This window comes from Mobula hypostoma, chromosome 2 (genome assembly GCF_963921235.1).
Source record: "Mobula hypostoma chromosome 2, sMobHyp1.1, whole genome shotgun sequence".
NCBI classification, from domain to species: Eukaryota; Metazoa; Chordata; class Chondrichthyes; order Myliobatiformes; family Myliobatidae; genus Mobula; species Mobula hypostoma.
Genome location: NC_086098.1, coordinates 150,168,590 through 150,192,624, shown reverse-complemented (window position 1 = coordinate 150,192,624; position 24,035 = coordinate 150,168,590). Strand labels below are relative to the sequence as shown.

Genomic DNA, 24,035 nt, shown 5'->3' with positions numbered 1-24,035 from the left:
CATGTACATCAAAATGTACTGTGAAATGCATTGCTTTGCATCAACGACCAAATGGCAAGTGTCGCCATGTTGTCAGCACCAAAATAGCATGCCTACAGTCCTCCAACCTGAACCATAATCTTGTGTCTTTAGGATGAGGGCTGAAACCAGAGGAATTCCATGTGGTCACAGGGAGAACATTCAGACACCTTACCGTCTACAGTGAGAATCGAACCCTGGGCGCTGTGAAGCGATTGCACTAAACACGATGCTCCCAGCCCACAAGACAGTATTTGGTACCGTACACTACCTCGGGATTATTTTCTTGTAACAATATACAAGAAAATAAAGAAGTATAATAGAATTTCATGAAGAACTATTCATGAACTATCAAAACTGACAAATAACTAACATGCAAAAGAAGACAAGCTGTGTACATTAAAAAGATACTGAGAACAAGAGTTGGAAAGATTCCTTGAAAGTGTCTCTGCAGGTCACAGAATCAGTTCAGAGTAGTTCTCCATGCTGGTTCAGGAGCCTGATTTTTGGAGGGTAATAACTATCCCTGAACCTGGTGGTTGTGGGGCCTAAGGTTCCTCTCCTTCCTGCCCAGTGGTAGCAGTGAGAGGAGACCATGACCTGGGTTCTGTTTGGAGAGAATGTTATTTGAAAGCAGAGCTGAACAAAGGTGCTGTGGTGTTTAAACCTTCCTACCAATCGTTAGAGGATAGAACTGTGAAAAATTCTTTCTTGTAACTAGATGTGCGGATAAAGTACAAGTTATGTTACAGTTAGCAGTGTATGAGCTAGTGCCAACAGTATGTTACTAGGTCACCATGTAGATTTTGGCAGTTGGATCTACCCTTTGACCTTGGCACAAAGTGAGGTCATTTCCATTGACTCTCTTGTTCCATTGAGGCTTTTTGGATTTTATTTTATTTAGAGATACAGCATGGCCCAAAGAGCCCAGCAACCTACCTGTCTAACTGCAACCCAATCACAGGACAGTTTACAATGATCAATGAAGCTACCAACCTGTACGTCTTTGGACTGTGGGAGGAAACTAGAGCAGCCGGAGGAAACCCTCGTGTTCACAGGGAGGACGTACAAACTCCTTACAGATGATGGGGGAGTTGAACTCCGATGTCCCGAGCTGTAATAGTGTTGTACTAAGCGTCACTGAGGTCCACGTGACACACAAGGCAAATGGATTCCCTCAAGCCCTGTGATCAGAGTTGGAATAGGTTTCAATATCAGTGGCAACACACACACTCACCCCTCCCCGCTCTTCTGGTTTCACCTATCACCTGCCACCTTGTACTTCTTCCTCCCCTCCCCCCACCTTCTTACTCTAACTTCTCATCTTTTTTTCCAGTCCTGATGAAGGGTCTCAGCCTAAAACATTGACTGTTGACTTTTTTCCATCGATGCTGCCTGGCCTCCAGCATTTTGTATGTGTTGCTTGGATTTCCACTGTCTGCAGATTTCCTTGTCTTCAATATCACTGGCATATGTTGTGAAATTTGTTGTTTTGTGGGAGTACATAGTAATAAATAAACTATAGATTACAATAAGAAATATGTACACTTAAATAGTGTAAAAATAGAGCCAAAAAAGAAGAAGAAATAGTGAGATAGTGTATATAGGTTCAATGTCCATTTGGAAATCTGATGGCAGGAGGTAAGAAGCTGTTCCTGAAACATTGAATATGTATCTTCAGGCTCCTGTACCTCTTCCGTAGCAATGAGAAGAGGGCACGTCCTGGGTGATAGGGGTCCTTAATCATGGATGCCACTTCCTTGAGGCATCACCTCATCTCTCCATGGTGGGGAGGCTGGTGCCCATGATGGAACTGGTGGCAACTTTCTGCAGCTTTTCCCGATCCTGTGCAGTGGCCCCTCCATTCCAGATGGTGATGTAAGCAGTTAGAATGCTCTCCACAGTATGTCTGTAGAAATTTGCTAGAGTCTTTGGTATCTGACCAAGTCTCCTCGAACTCCTATGGAAATGTAGCTGCTGTTACGTCTTCTTGGTAATTGCCTCAATACGTTGGGCTCGGGAGAGATCTTCAGGGATGCTGACACTCAGGATCTTGAAGCTTCCACTTATGAACCCTCGATGAGGACTGGTGTGGGTTCCCTCGACTTCCTCTTCCTGAAATCCACAGTCAATTCCTTGGTCTTACTGACACTGAGTGCAAGGTTGTTGCTTTGTGACCTTCTGTAATACCAGCAAGACAGCCTAGTGCATTGATTCATGTTAAATCCACAACCTGTTCTTGTTGCCAGTTAATACATCTATACTTGTCAGGTGCAATCTGAATGCATTTTAAATTAGAGGCAGGGTTCAGTAAACTGTGGTAGAATGTAGCTCATTAGAATGAGGTATATTCCATTACAGCTTCCCAGTAGGCACCATGGTAGCACGGTGGTTAGCGTGACACTGTTACATTTTGGGGCGATGGCGTTCAGAGTACAACCCCGTCGTTCACTGTAATGAATTGTACGTCCTCACCATGACTGTGTGGGTTTCCTCCGGGTTCTCTGGTCTCCTCCTACAGTCCAAAGACGTACCAATTAATAGGTTAGTTGGGGGCTTGCTGATGTAGTGCAGCTGAAAGGGCTTATTCCGCATTGAATCCCAATAAATAAATAAATAATAAAGAATGCTTGTTTATGATTTTGATTAATTTTTATAATTTATTGCTTCAGGTACATTTTTCTCATGGCCCTCCAAGACCGAAATGAGAAGCTTTTCTACAAAGTACTGACGTCAGATATTGAGAGATTCATGCCGATAATTTACACACCCACTGTAGGCCTGGCCTGCCAACAATACGGACTGGTATTCCGCAGACCAAGGTAAACGACTGACTTTCGAAACAGAATTTGTGCTGTAATGAATCTGTACTAATCGAAGTCTATGGTTTGTTTTGTCATTCACATTGTAGCCATATATGTGCTGGTTGCATAGATTAGTAACATAGCCATAGTCATAGTCATAGTCATACTTTATTGATCCCGGGGGAAATTGGTTTTTGTTACAGTTGCACCATAAATAATAAATAGTAATAGAACCATAAACAGTTAAATAGTAGTATGTAAATTATGCCAGTAAATTATGAAATAAGTCCAGGACCAGCCTATTGGCTCAGGGTGTCTGACCCTCCAAGAGAGGAATTGTAAAGTTTGATGGCCACAGGCAGGAATGACTTCCTATGACGCTCTGTGTTGCATCTCAGTGGAATGAGTCTCTGGCTGAATGTACTCCTGTGCCCACCCAGTACATTATGTAGTGGATGGGAAACATTGACCAAGATGACATGCAACTTAGACAGTATCCTCTTTTCAGACACCACCGTGAGAGAGTCCAGTTCCATCCCCACAACATCACTGGCCTTATGGATGAGTTTGTTGATTCTATTGGTGTCTGCTACCCTCAGCCTGCTGCCCCAGCGCACAACAACAAACATGATAGCACTGGCCACCACAGACTCGTAGAACATCCTCAGCATCGTCTAGCAGATGTTAAAGGACCTCAGTCTCCTCAGGAAATAGAGACGGCTCTGATCCTTCTTGTAGACAGCCTCAGTGTTCTTTGACCAGTCCAGTTTGTTGTCAATTCGTACCCCAGGATTCAAGATTCAAAGATTCAAAGATTTAAAAAATTTTATTGTCATTTTAACGGTACATCAGCTCTGCAGGGCAGAATGAGACAACGTTTCCCAGGAGCAGTGTAATCATAACATAACAAACGCAACACTAAATAATAAAAACAACAGGAATTCTGCAGATGCTGGAAATTCAAGCAACATACATCAAAGTTGCTGGTGAACGCAGCAGGCCAAGCAGCATCTGTAGGAAGAGGTGCAGTCGACGTTTCAGGCCGAGACCCTTCGTCAGGACTAACTGAAGGAAGAGTGAGTAAGGGATTTGAAAGTTGGAGGGGGAGGGGGAGATCCAAAATGATAGGAGAAGACAGGAGGGGGAGGGATGGAGCCAAGAGCTGGACAGGTGATAGGCAAAAGGGGATACGAGAGGATCATAAGACAGGAGGTCCGGGAAGAAAGACAAGGGGGGGGGGGACCCAGAGGATGGGCAAGAGGTATATTCAGAGGGACAGAGGGAGAAAAAGGAGAGTGAGAGAAAGAATGTGTGCATAAAAATGAGTAACAGATGGGGTACGAGGGGGAGGTGGGGCCTTAGCGGAAGTTAGAGAAGTCGATGTTCATGCCATCAGGTTGGAGGCTACCCAGACGGAATATAAGGTGTTGTTCCTCCAACCTGAGTGTGGCTTCATCTTTACAGTAGAGGAGGCCGTGGATAGACATGTCAGAATGGGAATGGGATGTGGAATTAAAATGTGTGGCCACTGGGAGATCCTGCTTTCTCTGGCGGACAGAGCGTAGATGTTCAGCAAAGCGTTCTCCCAGTCTGCGTCGGGTCTCGCCAATATATAAAAGGCCACATCGGGAGCACCGGACGCAGTATATCACCCCAGTCGACTCACAGGTGAAGTGATGCCTCACCTGGAAGGACTGTTTGGGGCCCTGAATGGTGGTAAGGGAGGAAGTGTAAGGGCATGTGTAGCACTTGTTCCGCTTACACGGATAAGTGCCAGGAGGGAGATCAGTGGGGAGGGATGGGGGGGACGAATGGACAAGGAAGTTGTGTAGGGAGCGATCCCTGCGGAATGCAGAGAGAGGGGGGAAGGGAAAGATGTGCTTAGTGGTGGGATCCCATTGGAGGTGGCGGAAGTTATGGAGAATAATATGTTGGACCCGGAGGTTGGTGGGGTGGTAGGTGAGGACCAGGGGAACCCTATTCGTAGTGGGGTGGTGGGAGGATGGAGTGAGAGCAGATGTATGTGAAATGGGGGAGATGCGTTTAAGAGCAGAGTTGATAGTGGAGGAAGGGAAGCCCCTTTCTTTAAAAAAGGAAGACACCTCCCTCGTCCTAGAATGAAAAGCCTCATCCTGAGAGCAGATGCGGCGGAGACGGAGGAATTGCGAGAAGGGGATGGCACTTTTGGAAGAGACAGGGTGAGAAGAGGAATAGTCCAGATAGCTGTGAGAGTCAGTAGGCTTATAGTAGACATCAGTGGATAAGCTGTCTCCAGAGACAGAGACAGAAAGATCTAGAAAGGGGAGGGAGGTGTCGGAAATGGACCAGGTAAACTTGAGGGCAGGGTGAAAGTTGGAGGCAAAGTTAATAAAGTCAACGAGTTCTGCATGCGTGCAGGAAGCAGCACCAATGCAGTCGTCGATGTAGCGAAGGAAAAGTGGGGGACAGATACCAGAATAGGCACGGAACATAGATTGTTCCACAAACCCAACAAAAAGGCAGGCATAGCTAGGACCTATACGGGTGCCCATAGCTACACCTTTAGTTTGGAGGAAAAAAACTATTCGACCTATTGTCTCAGCTTGCTCCTGCCCCACCGAACTCGTTTCTGCATACCTCGACACTGTTTTATCACCCCTTGTTCAATCCCTTCCGACCTATGTTCGTGACACTTCTCACGCTCTTAAACTTTTCGATGATTTTAAGTTCCCTGGCCCCCACCGCTTTATTTTCACCATGGATGTCCAGTCCCTATATACTTCCATCCCCCATCAGGAAGGTCTCAAAGCTCTCCACTTCTTTTTGGATTCCAGACCATAATCAGTTCCCCTCTACCACCACTCTGCTCCGTCTAGCAGAATTAGTCCTTACTCTTAATAATTTCTCCTTTGGCTCCTCCCACTTCCTCCAAACTAAAGGTGTAGCTATGGGCACCCGTATGGGTCCTAGCTATGCCTGCCTTTTTGTTGAGTTTGTGGAACAATCTATGTTCCGTACCTATTCTGCTATCTGCCCCCCCCCCCCAACTTTTGGTGACATTAGGCATCAAGTTGTTATCCCTGCACCAGCTCTCTAGGTGTTTGACCTCCTCCCTGTACATTGTTTCATCATTTTTGCTGATGAGCCCCACCACTGTGGTATCATCTGCAAATTTAATGATCAGGTACTCCTTGAATCTGGCTGCACAGTCATGTGTTAGCAGTGTAAACAACAATGGGCTAAGCACACAGCCTTGTGGGGATCCAGTGCTCAGCGTGATGGAGTCAGAGATGTTCCTGCCAACACAGACTGACTGTGGTCTCTGTCAAGAAATCCAGAATCCAGCGACACATGGCAGTGCTAAGGCCAAGCAGCGACAGCGACAAGCTTACTCCAGTAGGCACAGGAGATTGTTTATTTATTTAGAGATACAGTGCAGAACGGGCCCTTCCTGCCAACCAAGTCGTGCTGCTCAGCAACCTGCTGATTTAACCTTAGATGAATTACAGGACAAATTACAATGAATAATTAATCCACTAACCAGAATGTCTTTGGACTGTGTGAGGAAACTGGAGCACCTGGAGGAAACCCATGTGCTCACGGGAAGGACAGACAAACTTTCTTGCAGAGAATGCTGGATTGAACTCTGACACCCCCCATGTCCCAAACTATAATGGCATCATGCCAACGCCTACGTTACTGTGGTGCCCCCATTTCTGAACCTGCAGATTCTGCAGATGCTGGAAATCTAGAGCAACACACACTAAATGCTGGAGGAGCTCAGCAGGTCAGGCAGCATCTACAGAGAGGAACCTTCTTGTTCTGGCTTCTTCCTGCTTCCTTTTCAGTACCGATGAAGAGCCTCGGCCCGAAACATCGACTGTTTATTCTCCTCCCTAGATAAAGCCTGACTTGCTGAATTCTTCCAATGGTTTATGTGCTCTAGTATGCAGATGCATTTTGGAATGAAGTGTGACTATTCCTCATTGAACTGTGGAATATTCAGATGGGGGTTTCACATTAAAATGGATCAAATCAGAACCAGAATCAAGTTTAATATCACTGGCATATGTCATGAAATTTGTTGTTTTGCAGCAGCAGTAAAATTACATAAAATTACTACAATACTGCACATAAATCCAAGCTATATTTATGTGCCTAAAACTTCTGCACAGTACTGTGTGTTGTGAACTTCGTTGCTTTGCAGCAGTTGTATACTGCAATGCATAAAAAAATTATGATCAGGTCCAATAAGAAATATATACAAATGAGTAAGAGGCGAAAAAAAGAATGCATAAAAGTGAGGTGGTGTTCATGGATTCGTGGACCATTCAGAAATCTTGAGAAGCTGTTTCTGAAGTGTTGAGTGAGTGTCTTCAGGCTCCTGTACTTCCTACCTGATGATGGTAATGAGAAGAGAGCACGTTCTGGGTTATGAGGGTCCTTAACGATGGAAGCTGCCTTGTTGAGGCCTGGCTTCCTGAAGATGTCTTCAATGATGGAGAAGGTTGTGCCTTTGGGACTGATTGAATTGAATTGACTTTATTACTTACATCCTTCATGTACATGAGGAGTAAAAATCTTTACTTTATGTCTCCATCTAAATGTGCAATGTGCAATTTATAATAAATAGTACGTACAACAGGATAATTAATATAACTTAGAAATAGAGTTGTGTCAATATGAGTTAAGCAGTCTGATGGCCTGCTGCAAGAAGCTGTCCGGGAGCCTGTTGGTCCTGGCTTTTATGCTGCGGTACCATTTCCCGGATGGTAGCAGCTGGAACAGTTTGTGGTTGGGGTGACTTGGGTCCCCAATGATCCTATGGGCCCTTTTTATACACCTGTCTTTGTAAATGTCCTGAATAGTGGGAAGTTCACATCTACAGATGAGCCGGGCTGTCCACACCACTCTCTGCAGAGTCCTGTGACTGAGGGACGTACAGTTGCCATACCAGGCAGTGATGCAGCCAGTCAGGATGCTCTCAACTGTGCCCCTGTAGAAAGTTCTTAGGATTTGGGGGGCTGTACAAAATTTCTTCAACCGTCTGAGGTGAAGGAGACGTTGTGGTGCCTTTTTCTCCAGACAGCTGATATGTACAGACCACCAGAGATCCTCGGTGATGTTTATGCCGAGGAACTTAAAGCCCAGATCCATTAATGTCAATAGGGTGAGCCTGTCTCCATTCCTCCCGTAGTCCACAACCAGCTCCTTTGTTTTTGCGACTTTGATGGAGAGGTTGTTTTCTTGACACCACTGTGTCTGGGACTTCTCTGTAGGCTGCCTTGTTATTATTTGAGATTAGGCCAATCAGTGTAGAATCATAAGCAAATTTAATTAGATCGGAGCTGTTGGTGGCAACACAGTCAAGGGTATACAGGGAGTAAAGGAGGGGGCTTAGTACACAGCCCTGAGGGGCACCTATGTTGAGGGTCAGAGGGGCAGGAGTGAAGGAGCCCACTCTTACCACCTGCCGGTGATCTGACAGGAAGTCCAGGATCCAGCTGCACAAGGCAGGGTGAAGGCCGAGGTCTCTGAACTTCTTGTTGAGCCTGGAGGGAATTATGGTGTTGAATGCTGAACTGTAGTCCAAGAACAGCATTCTCACATAAACACTGAGTGTACAATTCCGCCTTCACTTTTTATCTGCTTTTATGACTGCCAGCTTCTCTTTGTTTATTGATGTGGATATGTTTTAAAAAATCACTGTTCTCTTCCATGAGTCCCCCTAGCTTGCATTACTACCTTCCTGGTAAATACACGAGAAGTATTCATTTCAGACCTTTCTAATCTCCTGTGGCTCGACACATAATGAGCAAATATGCTTTGAATAAATGACCTTTCCTTGTTAGCCGCTTTTAAGAGTAATTTGTAATGTTTATTTTCAGACAATGCCTCTGTGTTCTGTACAGTAGCAGTTTCAGTGGGAGTCATTTCATCGGGCAGTCCTTCATTTTCCTACCATACGATGGCCAAATTGGACTCCATGCCAAGAATTTGCTCTAAAATTGTAGATTGCACAGGGATTTATTGCAGATGTTGTTCCTCCTTAATTGTGACCTAAATCAGCCGTTGATCACCAGTATAAGGAACTGCCATTTTTGATCGCTGCCAAATAAATATCCTGAAGTAGTTGCTAATGTAATCAGAATTGGGTTCAAAGTTCACACTGGGCAGAATACGAAGGTGGGGGTAAGGGAAGGATTACAAGCTGGCAGATGATAGATGAGGCCAGGAGAGGTGAGTAGGTGGGGGAGAGGGAATGAAGCGAGAAGCTGGGAGGTGAGAGGTGAAAGAGGTAAAGGGCTGAAGAAGAAAGAATCTGACTGGCAAGTAGAATGGACCATGGGAGAAATGGAAGGAAGAGGGGAGCCAGAGGAGGGTGATGAGCAGGAGAGAAGAGAAGAGAAGGGGTGAGAGGGGAATCAGAATGAGGAGGGAATGACAAAAAAGAGGAGGGAGGGAGCAAAAGGCAGGATCTCCTAGTGACCACCCATTTCATTTTGACTTCCCTTTCCCATTCTGACGTCTGTCCATGGCCTCCTCTGCTGCCACGATGAGACCACACTCAGGTTCTTCTGTCCTTTTCCGTTCTCCTCCATAGATGCTGCCTCACTTGCACTGTGAAACTACAAATACTTAGAAAAGCAATGAACTCATCTGAGTAAGAGTTTGAAACCCCAACAATACCGGCACCGGGAGACCAAGGAGGATTGTACAACTCATTTTATTTAAATCACTGGTGAATCAGTGCTTCCCCTCTCCATTTAAAGTTCAAAGTCAATTTATTATCGAAGCAGACACATGTCTCCATATACTACCCTGAGGTTTATTCAATGTACTTATTTGTTGAGGTTTATTACCACTGATGTGTGGGCATGTGGCCAAGTGGTTAAGGTATTGGACTAGCTACCTGAAGGTCGTGAGTTCGAGCCCCAGCCGAGGGAACGTGTTGTGTCCTTGAGCAAGGCACTTAATCACACATTGCTCTGCGATGACACTGGTGCCAAGCTGTATGGGTCCTAATGCCCTTCCCTTGGACAACATTGGTGTCGTGGAGAGGGGAGACTTGCAGCATGGGCAACTGCCGACCTTCCATACAACCTTGCCCAAGCCTGTGCCCTGGAGAGTAAAGACTTTCCAGGCACAGATCCATGGTCTCGCAAGACTAACGGATGCCTTTATTATCACTGATATATGTTTGAAAATTATAAATATATATATATAAAAATTAAATAAGTAGTGCAAAAAGAAAGCAAAAATAGTGAGGTATTGTCCATTCAAAAATCTGAAGGTGGAGGGGAAGGAGATGTTTCTGAATCATTCTGTGTCTATCTTGTACCTCTTCTCTGATGGTAGCAATGAGAAGAGGGCATGTCCTGGTTGGTGGTTGCCAACACCACATAGACAGCCTTGGAGGTCAGAATCAAACCTTGTTTGCAGAAACTGTTAGCAGCAACATAGCTTCTGCAGATTATAGCACCGGAGGTGCAAGAGGTTCTGCAGATACTGGAGATCCAGAGCAACACACACAAAATGCTGAAGGAACTCAGCAGTTCAGGCAGCATCTATGGAGGGGAATAAACAGTCGATGTTTCGGTCCACGACCCTTCATCGGGACTGGAAAGGAAGGGGGAAGAAGCCAGAGTAGGAAGGTGGTGAGGGGGGTGGTGGAAGGACTACAAGCTGGCAGATGATAGGTGAGACCAGGTGACAGGAAAGTAGAGGCTAGAAATCTTGAGCAACACATACAGAATGAGGTTGAGAGGAAAAATAAATCAGCCATTTCTGAATGGCAGAGCAGATACAATAGTAGCCTAATTCTGTTCCTACGTCTTATGTCATAAGGTCTAATGGTCTAAAATGCTGGAGGAGCTCAGCAGGTTAGGCAGGAGGAGAATAAACTGTCAACGTTTTCACCTGAGACTCTTTATCAGGACTGGAAAGAAAGTGGGGAAAAGCCAGAATGAGTTCCTTCAGCATTTTATTCTGTGCTGGTCGTAATATTGCCTTTACCAGTTTATCCTAATAGAAATGCAGAACAATAAATGGGAGAATTAAAAAAAAAATTCTATTGCAGTTAAAACAAATCAGCAAATTTATAATTGCACTGTAGAAATTGGACCATAGGACCATAAGACATAGGAGCAGAACTAGGCCATTCTGCCCATCATGTCTGCTCTGTCATTCCATCATGGCTGATTTGTTATCCCTCCCAACCCCATTCTAATGCCTTCTCCCCATAACTTTTGATGCCCTGACTAATTAAGAACCTATCAGCCTCTGCTTTAAATATACCCAGTGACTTGGATTCTGCAACTGCCCATGGCAATGAATTTCACTGATTTCGGTGAAACAAACTTCTCCTCTCCTCTCTTGTAAAGGGATATCCCTCTATTCTGAGGCTGTGCCTTCTAGTCCTGGACTGTGTGAGGATAACCTGCAGCCTTGTATTAAATTGTGTAAGGCAATGACAAGGTGGTGTAGCAGTTAGGGCATCGCTTTTCAGCACCAGTGATTGCCAATTGGGTTTTGATTTCTGCTGGTGTCTGTAAGGAATTTGTACGTTCTCCTCATGACCGCATGGCACTCCGCTTTCCTCCCACATTCCAAAGATGCACAGTTGTAGTTAGTAAGTTGTGGGCATGCCACGTTGGCATCAATTGCACAGTGACGGTTTTGAGCTGCCCAGCACAGTCCTCATTCATTTGATTTTACACAAATTATGCATTCACCGTATGTTTCAATGTACATCTGATGAATAAATCTTATCCGTCTTTCCATCCAAGTGGCCAATGATTATTTGTTTATGCTTTCTATTGCTATAGCCCATCCACTTCAAGGTTCAATGTGTTGTGCATTAAGAGATGCTCTTCTGCACTCCACTGTCATAACATGTGGTTATTTGAGTTATTGTCACCTTGAACCAGTCTGGCCATTCTCCTCTGACCTCTCTCATTAGCAAGCCATTTTCCCCAAAGAACTGCTGCTTACTGGTTGTTTTTATTTTGCTTTCCACACCATTCTGTAAAAACTCTAGAGACTACTGTGCCTGAAAATCCCAGGAGATCAGCAGTCTCGGAGACACTCAAACCACCCCGTCTGGCACCAACAATTATTCCACAGTCAAAATTAATTGGATCACTTTTCTTCCCCATTCTGATGTCTGGTCTGAACAGCAACTGAACCTCTTGACCATGTCTGATTGTTTTAATGCATTGCGTTGCTGTCATGTGTTCAACTGATGAGAGATTTGTATTAACGACCAAATGTACAGGTGTACGTAACAAAGTGACCACGGAGTATGTATGAATCTTCAGGAGCACATTCCAACCACATTGCAATGCTCTGAGGCATACTCTTTGCAGTTTCAAAAAAAAGACTTGGAACGTTTAATCTTTATTCTTTTGATTGCGCAGAAAATGTTCCACTTGAGGTTTGAAGCATGTACTGTTGTATCAATGTGTACATAATTTTGTTTAAACATCAAAGTGCCATAAACATGTGGTTTTCTTGTCTAATTGCAATTTAATTGTGTATACTTTTTAAGATTTGGGGACATAAGTACACATTCATGTTTGATTACTTCATAATGTCATGGAGATATAGAACACTACAGCACACAAACAGGCCCTTCGGCCCATCTAGTCCGTGCCAAGCTATGAAACTGCCTAGTTCCATCGACTTGCAACTGGGCCACAGCCCTCCACACCCTTTCCATCCATGTACCTATCCAAATTTCCCTTAAACCCACTTCTCCCACTTCCGCTGGCAGCTCGTTCCACACTTGCACCTCCCTCTGAGTGAAGCTCTCCCTCACGTTCCCCTTAAACATTTCACCTTTCAGTTTCATTTAGTTTTTCTTCCAACTAATTAAATCTATTTGATTTCCATTTATCTTTCATCGCAAAGAATCATTAATTTCTGACCCCTGGAGATCAGCAGAAACTACCAGTAAAGGGGGCACAGGAGTGTCTGTGCATAAGGTGACTGACAGGAAATGATAAATTAGTGGTGCTTGGGGGTGTGGTAGGATGGGTTAGTGGGTGGAGTTGCTGATCAGCCTTACTGCTTGGGGAAAGTCACAAACAAGAGAAAATCTGCAGATGCTGGAAATCCAAGCAACACACACAAAATGCTGGAGGAACTCAGCAGGACTGAGTTCCTGAAAAAAGTACAGTCGACGTTTCAGGCTGAGACCCTTCAGCAGGACTGGAGAGAAAAAGCTGAGGAGTAGATTTGAAAGGTGGGGGAGGGAAGAGAGAAACGCCAGGCAATAGGTGAAACTTGGTCGGGGAGGGATGAAGCAAAAAGCTAGGAAGTTGATTGGTGAAAGAGACAGAAGGCCTGGAGGAAAGGAAAAAGTGGCGGGGGGGGGCGGTTGGAAGGAGCACCAGAGGGAGCATATGGGCTGGCAAGGAGATAACATGAAAGAGGTACAAGGGGATGGGTGAGGGGGTTGGGGTAGGCATTACTGGAAGTTTGAGAAATCGAGGGAAAGTAACTGTTTTTGAGTCTGGTGGTCCTGGCATGGATGCTCCCCAATGGGAATGGGACAAACAGTCAATGAGCAGGGTGGGTGAGAACTTTCAAGATGAATGAAAAGTTCTGCATTGTCAGGAAAATTAGTGATTACAGGTTATCTGGAACATCATTTCCCACCAGTACTTTTATGCCTTGTGCCCTGCTTTGTACAACTGAAGCTAATTTGAAACTTTTTTAAAGCAAGTATGGTAATTGTTATATTTGCCCTCATCCCGGCTGTAGAGGAAGCCATGGACTGACACGTCGGAATGGGAGTGGGAGCAGAATTTAATTGTGCGGCTACCGGGAGATCCCGCTTTTTCTGACAGATGGAGCGTAGGTCAGTCCATATCCTCCTCTGCTGCCGCGATGAGGCCATACTCGAGTTGAAGGAGCAGCACCTTGTAGTCCATCTGGGTAGGCTGCAACCTGATGGCATGAACATGGATTTCTCGAACTTCCAGTAATTGCCCCTCCCCCCACCCTTCACAATTCCCCATTCCTGCTTCCCTCTCTCACCTTATCTCCTCACCTGCCCATTACCCCTTCTGCTACTCCTTCCCCATTCCTTTCTTCTTTCACCAATCAACTTTCCAGCTCTTTACTTCACTCTTCTCCCCCCCACCCTGATTCCACCCATCACCTTACCACCTTGTACTTCTTCCTCCCCTCCCCCCACCTATTTGTCCTGACTTTTCATCTTTTTTTCCAGTCCTGATGAAGGGCGTCGGCCCGAAATGTCAACAGTTTTCTCTTCTCCATAGATGCTGCCTGGCCTGCTGAGTTCCTCCGGCATTTTGTGCGTTGCTGTGGGTTTCCAGCATCTGCATATTTTCTCTTGTTTGTGTTTCTGCTCCTACGTCTTACGGTCTTATGGTCATGGGCTCCCGAAGGAAGTACTCTGCTCTGGTGTTCTCTGTACTATTTCTTTGCTAATTTCAGGCATTTTCTATGTGCCTTCCAAAAGTCCCACGTAAGTAGCAGAGTCTGCTAGACCGAGAGGCATGAGAGGCTGCTGATGCTAGAATATGGTCTGCTGGAGGAACTCAGCGGGTCGAGCAACATCGCTGGGATATGAGAAGGAATTGTCGATGATTCAGGTCAGTAGTCTGCATCAGGGTTCCACGGGCAGGTTGGTCGCTGACCTGTGGCTGATTCTGCAACTTAAAGTTACACTCCTGCATGCGTATCAACTTGAACAATTGTCAAAGTTAAGGAAATATGAGCCTGGACAGATTGCATGCCTCATACCCACAAATATCTGAGCCAAACACGAGGAAATCTGCAGATGCTGGAAATTCAAGCAACACACACAAAGTGCTGGTGGAACGCAGCAGGCCAGGCAGCATCCATAGGAAGAAGCACAGTCGATGTTTCAGGCCGAGACCCAATATTTGATCCAACCTGTTTTTAATTGTTCATATAAATTCCTGAAAAACACATCGACTTCCCAAAATAACTGTCACATGTAAACACATATGTTGGCAACTTTTCTTTCTCCATCATTATGGGCCCCTATCACCCAGGACATACTCTCTTCTTATTTCTCTCCTACCATCAAGGAGGAGGTACAGGAGTGTGTGTAAAGGACATACACTCAGTGTTTCAGGAACAGCGTCTTCCTCTCTCTCATCTGATTTCTGAATGGACAATGAACCCATGCACAAAGCCTCACTATTTTTCTTCCTTTTTTGCTCTCTTGCTCTACTTAATTTGATTTTAAAATATATTCCTTATTGTAAAGCATAGGTTTTTTTGTTTTGTGTATTACGATGTACTGCTGCTGCAAAACAACTAATTTGATGGTGTATGTCAGTGATATTAAACCCGATCTGATTTGATGCAGGCTATACCAATTTGGAAATCTAAAACCATTCCCTTGTTATTGGCCAGGTTAATTTGGTCAGTGTGCCAGCACTGTGACAGTGTCTTCGCCCAAGTGACTACAACAATTCCCAAACATAGCTCACCTCCTTTTTTTGAAGGACAATTGGGATTAGACAATAATCACGGGTTTTGCCATTGATGAATCCCATGAACAAAAAGGAATTTTAAGATGTGTTTTATTTTGCCCTGGGTGATTTTTCTAAATGTTCTCTTTTAAAAAATTGTCACCATAAATTTTGGATAGATGTTCCAGCTGTAGGGGCACTTGCTGCCTATGCTCTTGCCAAATTTTGGATCTTAAAGGCACTTTCTCGAATTTGAGGGACTTATGGGTAGATCATTGTCTCTGACATTTTAATGGTTTGCTTTGACAAGTGGTTAAATGCATTGCAGATGTTTTGCATTTGTCTTCAATGTACCAAGAGATAATACATCTCATTGCGAAAAATGGAAGTTATAATTCTTACCTTTAAACAATAGTTTAAAGAAATGTATAAACCATTCTTGTGTTCGGTTTCAGCCCCACTAACTAATCTGTACAAAGTGGAGAAAATTAAACTGCCAGTCAATGACTTATTGTTGTCAATTTACCTTGACCTAGTTAGTGTCCCAAAGACCGACATTTCCACCGAACTGCACAAGATGATTTGTAGCACTATCATGGGTGCACTTCGGTTGTTTGCCAGTCTTTGTGCAGTTTTTCATTGATTCTCTTCTATTGCCTTGATCTACTGTGAATACCCGCAAGAAAATAAACCTCGGGGTGGCATAGGGTGATGTATACGTACTCCGATTTACTTTGAACTTTGGTTTTGCTTCTGTGAGGACGATGGTACAACAACCACGTTTGACTTTTCATCCACAGTGCTTTTAAAGTTATGACCAGAGTGAAGACTGCTTTGACATCTCGGAGTAATGGCGGTGCCCGATTGGGTGGAAGAGATTAAATAAGGCAATGATAAAAGATGTATGGCAAGAAGCAGAGTTTTTCTTTGTTGGAAAGACATGAGGAGAGGATCACAAGTTTGTGAATGAATGAAGAATTTGTGAATGAAGAGATAAATAAGCAACTATTATTAGCATTCACCATATGACACTCTAAATGGACCATGTTACAGTTGAGCAAAGGAGGGAGTAACCCTTGTGGAGTGAAGATGCAGAAACACTTTTACGTTCCACAGACAAGGCATGCTATTGATTGGTCTGCAAACCTTTGTCCCAGAACTTTTAGCTCTTCCACAGCCTTTTATAAAATGCACTACTACCATCAAGGAAATTCATTGGCTGCATGTGTCTCTCTGAGATGCCCACCTTCCTGACCTGGCAATATCCCTCTATTCCTTCATTTGATTTAGAGATACAGCATGGTCAGAGGCCCTGCTGCCCAATTACACCTGTGTGACCAACTAACTGGTACGTCGTTGGAATGCTGGAGAAAACCAGAGCACCTGGAGGAAGCACCCGGTCACGGAGAGAGCGTACAAATGCCTTACAGGCAGTGGCGGGAATTGGAGCTGGGTTGTTGGTGCTGTCATGGTGTCATGCTAACCAATGCAATACTATTCCAGCCCTTGATCTTGGATGTAAATTCTGAAAGTTTCTTCAAACAGCCTGCTGGCATTACTTTTTACTGGGGATGTCAGCGTTCTTAGAGCTGATGTCTCGTAAAACCAACAACCTGGTTCAATCCTGACTCTTGGTGCTGGTGATGTGCAGTTTGCACATTCTCTCTGTGGCTGCATGGGTTTCCTTTGGGTGCTCCAGTTTCCTCGCCCATCCCAAAGACACTCAGGTTTTGTGGATTAATTGGCAATTATAAATTGCACACAGTGTGTCAGTGAGACCTAGAATCTGGGGGAAATGAGTTATTTTCTTTTTTCTTTTTTAGTGATACAGCTTGGCTGTAAATTGATGGTGTTGTTGGATAAGTGTCACAAGCATTGTTATAACGTTATGCTGACCGCTACTGTACTTGACAATGTGGCAATTTGCACTCATTTACACTTTATTCTCTCCACATTGTCAATAAAATTTGATTATTGGCAATGGGCATTTGATGATCCATATTTACTCAATGGACCACTGGACGTGTTTTCATGCCATACGGCGCTTAGGACTCTAGTCGATGAGCGAGACTACGGTAATTCAAATATATGGCTTACAGCCATCCGAAGGGTGGCTAGGGAGAAGCAACACATGCTAGTCTGTCAGTGATTAAAAAGCCTAATCAGGAGAAAGTTGTCCACAGCTGTGTGCCGTTAATCTCCTTCCGCAATAAAGCATTTAACCGCAGCACATCTGATTTACAAGCCTGAATCTGTAGTCTGTTTGTAGGGTAATGTAATTGGTGGAAACATACAGAATTCACAACCACGGACATTGAGTTGGGGTTTCACTTAAGAGGCTGGTCTGAATGATGACATAATCACATAAAGTACCACTACCATGCTTTGCATTTAGAGTACAGTAAATGAGTTGTTATGGTTTTTTTCCCTGAACTGAAAATGCCCCATGTCACTATATTTCCAAAAACCTACATTGGTGACCCCAATGCTCTAGGATGATTCCAGAGTTATTGAACATGTCGGCCAACGCAGCTGATTTGAAACTGCTGGAGTTTTGGAAGCGAAGTGCCATTGCTCAGTTTGTACAAGACGAGACCCCATTCATGCCACGAGAAATCACCGCTGGCAACACCAAATTCTACTACGTGGTACCGTCACTTGGAAACTGCACGGCTACGAGAGTGGTGAGTCTACTAGAACACCCGCCTAAGCACAATAAATATTAATCGCTGAAAACTTACCTTTTACAAACTTTTGGACTATCAGAGTCTGAGCATGCCAAACGGTTGGTCTCCTTACCAGCCTCGGTGATGATAAGCCTTCCGAGCTAATGGATCACATGCTGTCTCTTCAGGGAAATCACCATCTTTGTTTTAGTTTAAAGAACTCTTCATGCAGCAAATACCCGATCAAGTTTGCAGAGCCCTTGTTAATGCACCCGTGAAGGACTATAGGAAGCTTGTAAAATAACTGATAGTCTACGCTCGGCCAGGCAGAGATACATAACTCCTCCTCTCATCCCTGCCTCAAAGAGCCTGGCCAGCGAGGCCTCCAACATAATCACACGAAACAGGCTACGAACTAATGCTGCAAAACAGACAATGCCTGGTTTGTGCTTCTACCACACTTGCTTTGTTAAAACGCTCGGAATTGCCGACTGCCTTGCAGCTTTGACAGTGCCAGCACATCAGGGCATCAGAGATCAGCGAACACCATAGGTTCCAGCTCCCAGGGACGTCTACTGTTCATTACGGACACTATCAAGGTGACGCGGGTGCTCAAGTGAGTGTGCTGCCAGTATTGCCTATTGATAAGAAGGCAAAGAGTGATGAAACCTCAGTGGAGGCCACCAACGGCAGCAAGATCCAGACTTGCGGGACACCACAGGTCATGCTGTGCTTCAGTGGGTGATGTTACACATGGGACTTTATCCTGTCTAAAGTGGCTAGACCTCTGCTCGGTGCAGACTCTTGTGTGCCTAACAATGTAGTTGATTTTAAAAACATTGGATGTCAAGGACTTTGAGTCGTTACCCTGCTCCCCACAACGACTCTGTCAAGCACATGCACCACCGACTGTGAGTTTACTTGACTGCTGGGCAAATTCCCAAACCTCACCAAGCCCACATTTTCCACTGCAGTCAGAAAACATGGAGTCGAGCACCACATTTCCACAACTGGCCCACTGAACCATGCCCGCGTGCATCGACAGGACCCAGAAAAGCTGGCAACCGTGAGGGCAGAGTTTGCCAACATGGGAATTCTTGACATTGTAAACCGGAGGAATAGCCCCTGGGTTTTGTCCCTCCATATGGTCCTGAACTCCGATGGTGGTTGCCACACATGTGGTGATGACCAATTCCTTAACGAGGCCACCACCCCTGATCGTTAACCTGGCCCCACACATCCGAGACTTTTCAGCACATTTAGCCAGAAAGTTATTTTCCACAGTTATCTCCATCAGGTGCCTGTGTGCTCAGAGGACATTTCCAAAATGGCTGTGATAACCCTGTCTGGCTTTTTTGAGTTTCTGCACATGCCATTTGGGCTGAAAAATGCAGCACAGACTATCCAACAGCTGATGGAGTCTGTATTAAAAAACTTAGATTTTCTTTCTGTTTACCTGGATGACATACTTGTCATCAGTGCATCCAAATCCGAACACGTACCTGATCTCCGCATACTTTTCAGGCACTTAAGCCAACACGGGTTGATTATTATTTATGGCTTCGTCTGCACTGGATAGGAATGGGGAAGAAGCCAGAACAAGAAGGTGAGGGAAGAGGGAGGAGTACGAGTACAGGTGATAGGTGAGAGCGAAGGTGGGTGGATGGGTGGGGAAAGAGGCTGAAGTGAGAAGTTGGGAGAGGATAGATGGAAGAGATAAAGGGCTGGTCGAGTCGAGTTGCTTTTATTGTCATTTCAACCATAACTGCTGGTACAGTACACAGTAAAAACAAAATAACAATCCTCCAGGACCATGGTGCTACATGAAACAACACAGAACTACACTAGACTTCCTGAAACAACACAAAACTACATTAGACGATGTGAAACAACACAAAACTACATTAGACTACGTGAAACAACACAAAACTACATTAGACGATGTGAAACAACACAAAACTACATTAGACGATGTGAAACAACACAAATCTACATTAGACTATGTGAAACAACACAAAGCTACATTAGACTACGTGAAACAACACAAAGGTACATTAGACTATGTGAAACAACACAAAACTACATTAGACGATGTGAAACAACACAAAACTACATTAGACTACGTGAATTTAAACGTAAACAACAGGAATCCTGCAGATGCTGGAAATTCAAGCAACATACATCAAAGTTGCTGGTGAACGCAGCAGGCCAAGCAGCATCTATAGGAAGAGGCGCAGTCGACGTTTCAGGCCGAGACCCTTCGTCAGGACTAACTGAAGGAAGAGTGAGTTAGACGATGTGAAACAACACAAATCTACATTAGACTACGTGAAACAACACAAAACTACATTAGACGACGTGAAACAACACAAAGCTACATTAGACTTAGGGCCTACACGGGACTACATAAAGTGCACAAAACAGTGCAAGACAGTACAATAAATAATAACCAAGACAATAGGCACAGTAAAGGACAAATTACAATATAATAATAAATGATGTAAATGTAAACAATGTTTTAGCTGGAATTGAGAAAGAAATGAGCAAAAGTTGCAGAGAGAGTGGAGTTGTGTTCAGTTGAGTGTATGTGTGTGTGGTGAAGAAGGAATCAGATAAGATTGGAGAGTGGACCATGGGAGAAAGGGAAAGTGGAGGGATACCAGAGGGTGGTGATAGGCAGGTGAGTGAGAGTGAGAGGGGAACAAGAAAAGGGAAAGGCAAAAGAGAGGAAGAGGAGGGAGGAGAACTTACAGGAAGTTGGAGAAATTGATGTTCGTACCCAGAGAGAATGAGTTGTTGCTCCTCCAATCTGAGGGAGGTTTCATTGTGGCAGTAGAGGAGGTCATGGACCGACATGATGGAATGGGAAGCCAAACCGAATTGGACAGCCGCTGGGAAATCCTGCCCTTTGCGGCAGAATGAGTGAAGGAGCCCAATAAAGCGCGACCCCCCCCCCCCAATCTACGTTAGGACTCACCGGGAGCACTAGAGACAATAGATGACTCTGACAAACTCGCAGTTTGGAGTGCCACCTCACCTGAGGCCCTGATTGGTGGTGAGGGAGGAGGTGTAGGGGCAGGTGTAGCACTTGTCACATGTGCAGCAATAAGATGCTGCCTGGCTTTTTGATTTCCTCTAGAATTTAGTGCGTCTTGTTTCAGAATCAGAATCAGATTTATTAACACTGACATATGTCATGAAGTTTGTTGTTTTGTGGCAGCAATACATTGCAACATACAGAAAATTACTGTGTTACTGTGAGTAAATAGTATTAAAGAGGAATAGTGAAGTAGTGTTCTTGGCCATTTCAGAATTCATCTTTATCCTTTTTTTTCATCCAATTTCTTCTGCAGAGACTGACAGAGAGTGTACTTGTCTTTGATTCAGGGTGCACTTGCAAAATGCGCTCTCTATATCTTCACAAATAACGTAGATTAACATTTTAGTAAAGCATGGTATTCCCAGAATGAAGCCGATCTGTCGCCTCACTGCCTTGTCAAATTGAATTGCTGTTTGCTTTCCACACATACCTAAATTTCTCAGCACCAGCCTAATATTTTCTTCTCGTGGCATTGGCCACGTCATTTGTTTAAATTGCATGCCTTTTGAGTGCAATTGAATCACCTAAATAGTATTACAGATGCAAGCAATATTTCCTGCAAGTTTCAGTCATTTATACAATGCAAAATGGAGCTTGGCACGTGCTTGGATTGGAAATCATAGTTAGAAGGTTTTTGAAATAGCTTCTGAAGTTACCATGAAGTGCTGGGAGGTTTGAGTATCCCATGCAAGTTACAGTACCCTTAAACGACTTGCAGCTGCGATGTACTGGGGTGCAAACAATCTATATTTAGGGTGGGGAATGAGGTTCCGTGTGGACCGTGAGGCTAGGCACAACTCAAACACCATCTACAGATTTGCCAGTGGCACCACAATTGTTGGCAGAATTTCAGATGGACATGAGGAGGCATAAAGGAGTGAGATAGATCAGCTGGTTGAGTGGTGTTGGAATAACAACCTTGCATTCAATGTCAGTAAGACCAAGGAATAGATTGTCGACTTCAGGAAGGGGAAGTCAAGGGAACGCACACCAGTCCTCATCGAGGGATCAGCAATGGAAAGTGTGAGCAGTTTCAAGTTTCTCGGTATCAATATCTCTGAACATCTATCCTAGGCCCAACATATTGATGCAATTATAAAGAAGGCACAACAGTAGCTGCAGTATATTTCATTAGGAGTTTGAGGAGACTAGGTATGTCATCAAAGAATCTTGCAAATTTCTTCAGATGTACTATGGAGAGCATTCTAACTGGTTGTATCACCATCTGGTATGGAGGGGCCACTGCAAAGGATCGAAATCAGCTATAGAAAGTTGCAAATTCAGCCAGCTCCACCATAGCCTCCCTGGCATCCAGGACACCTTCGAAAGGGTGATGCCTCAAAAAGGTGGCATCTGTCATTAAGTGCCCCCATCACCCAGGGCATGCCCTCTTTTCATTGCTACCATCAAGGAGGAGGTATAGGAACCTGAAGACAAACACACTCAACGTTTGAGGAACAGCTTCTTCCCCTTAACCATCAGGTTTCTGAAAGGACAATAAACCCAAGAACACTATCTCAGTTTTTTTTGTTTTGCTCTCTTTTGTCTCTTTTGCCCCATTCAATAATTTCAGATATATATATAGTATATATAGTATATACAGGTGTCCCCCGCTCTTCGAACGTTTGCTTGACGAAGCCTCACTAATACGAAAGACCTACATTAGTTCCCTGTTTTCGCTAACAGAAGGTGTTTTCACTGTTACAAAAAAGGCAGCGCGCGCCCCGAGCAGCCGCTCTCCCCCGGATTCGGAACGGCATTCTCGCCGGCATTGCTTAAACATGTGCCTGTGAGCAGCCGTCAGCAAGATGAGTTCTAAGGTATCGGAAAAGCCTAAAAGAGCTCGTGAGGGTGTTACACTTAGCATAAAACTAGACATAAGTAAGCGTTTCGATCCTGGTGAACGAAGTAAGTACAAAGTGAGCTTGGCTTGTGGAAGTTGATGAAGATGATGTTGAAGAGGTTTTGGCATCCCGTGACCAAGAACTGATAGATGAAGAGCTGATGCAATTGGAAGAGGAAACGGATAACAATCGAAACCAAATGAGTAATGATAAAGTATGACTTTAATTTTGAAAGGGTACGTTGGTTTAGGGATGGGGAGTACATGTGTAGCACTTGTTCCGCTTACACGGATAAGTGCCAGGAGGGAGGTCAGTGAGGAGGGATGGGGGGGGAGGAATAGACAAGGGAGTCGCGTAGGGAGTGATCTCTGTGGAAAGCGGGGGGGGGGAGGGAAAGAAGATGTGCGTAGTGGTGGGATCCCGTTGGAGGTGGCGGAAGTTACGAAGAATAATATGTTGGACCCGGAGGCCGGTGAGGTGGTAGGTGAGGACCAGGGGAACCCTATTCCTAGTGGGGTGGCAGGAGGATGGAGTGAGAGTTACATGTGTAGCACTTGTTCCGCTTACACTTACATGTGTAGCACTACCTCCTACCCAAGATCCACAAACCTGCCTGTCCTGGCCGACCTATTGTCTCAGCTTGCTCCTGCCCCACCGAACTCATTTCTGTATACCTCGACACTGTTTTATCACCCCTTGTTCAATCCCTTCCGACCTATGTTCGTGACACTTCTCACGCTCTTAAACTTTTCGATGATTTTAAGTTCCCTGGCCCCCACCGCTTTATTTTCACCATGGATGTCCAGTCCCTATATACTTCCATCCCCTATCAGGAAGGTCTCAAAGCTCTACGCTTCTTTTTGGATTCCAGACCTAATCAGTTCCCCTCTACCACCACTCTGCTCTGTCTAGCGGAATTAGTCCTTACTCTTAATAATTTCTCCTTTGGCTCCTCCCACTTCCTCCAAACTAAAGGTGTAGCTATGGGCACCCGTATGGGTCCTAGCTATGCCTGCCTTTTTGTTGGCTTTGTGGAACAATCTATGTTCCGTGCCTATTCTGGTATCTGTCCCCCACTTTTCCTTCGCTACATCGACGACTGCATTGGCACTGCTTCCTGCACACATGCAGAGCTCGTTGACTTTATT

General features: G+C 44.7%; 1 protein-coding gene across 1 annotated transcript in view; it reads left to right on the top strand.

The window, feature by feature from the left end:
* Positions 1-24,035, top strand: part of me1 (malic enzyme 1, NADP(+)-dependent, cytosolic) — a 481,492-nt gene that overhangs the window by 126,305 nt on the left and 331,152 nt on the right. Inside the window, exon 3 of the mRNA XM_063040862.1 lies at positions 2,691-2,840. Within this exon, the coding sequence (XP_062896932.1) occupies positions 2,691-2,840 (150 nt within the window). The remainder of the gene's footprint in view (positions 1-2,690; positions 2,841-24,035) is intronic.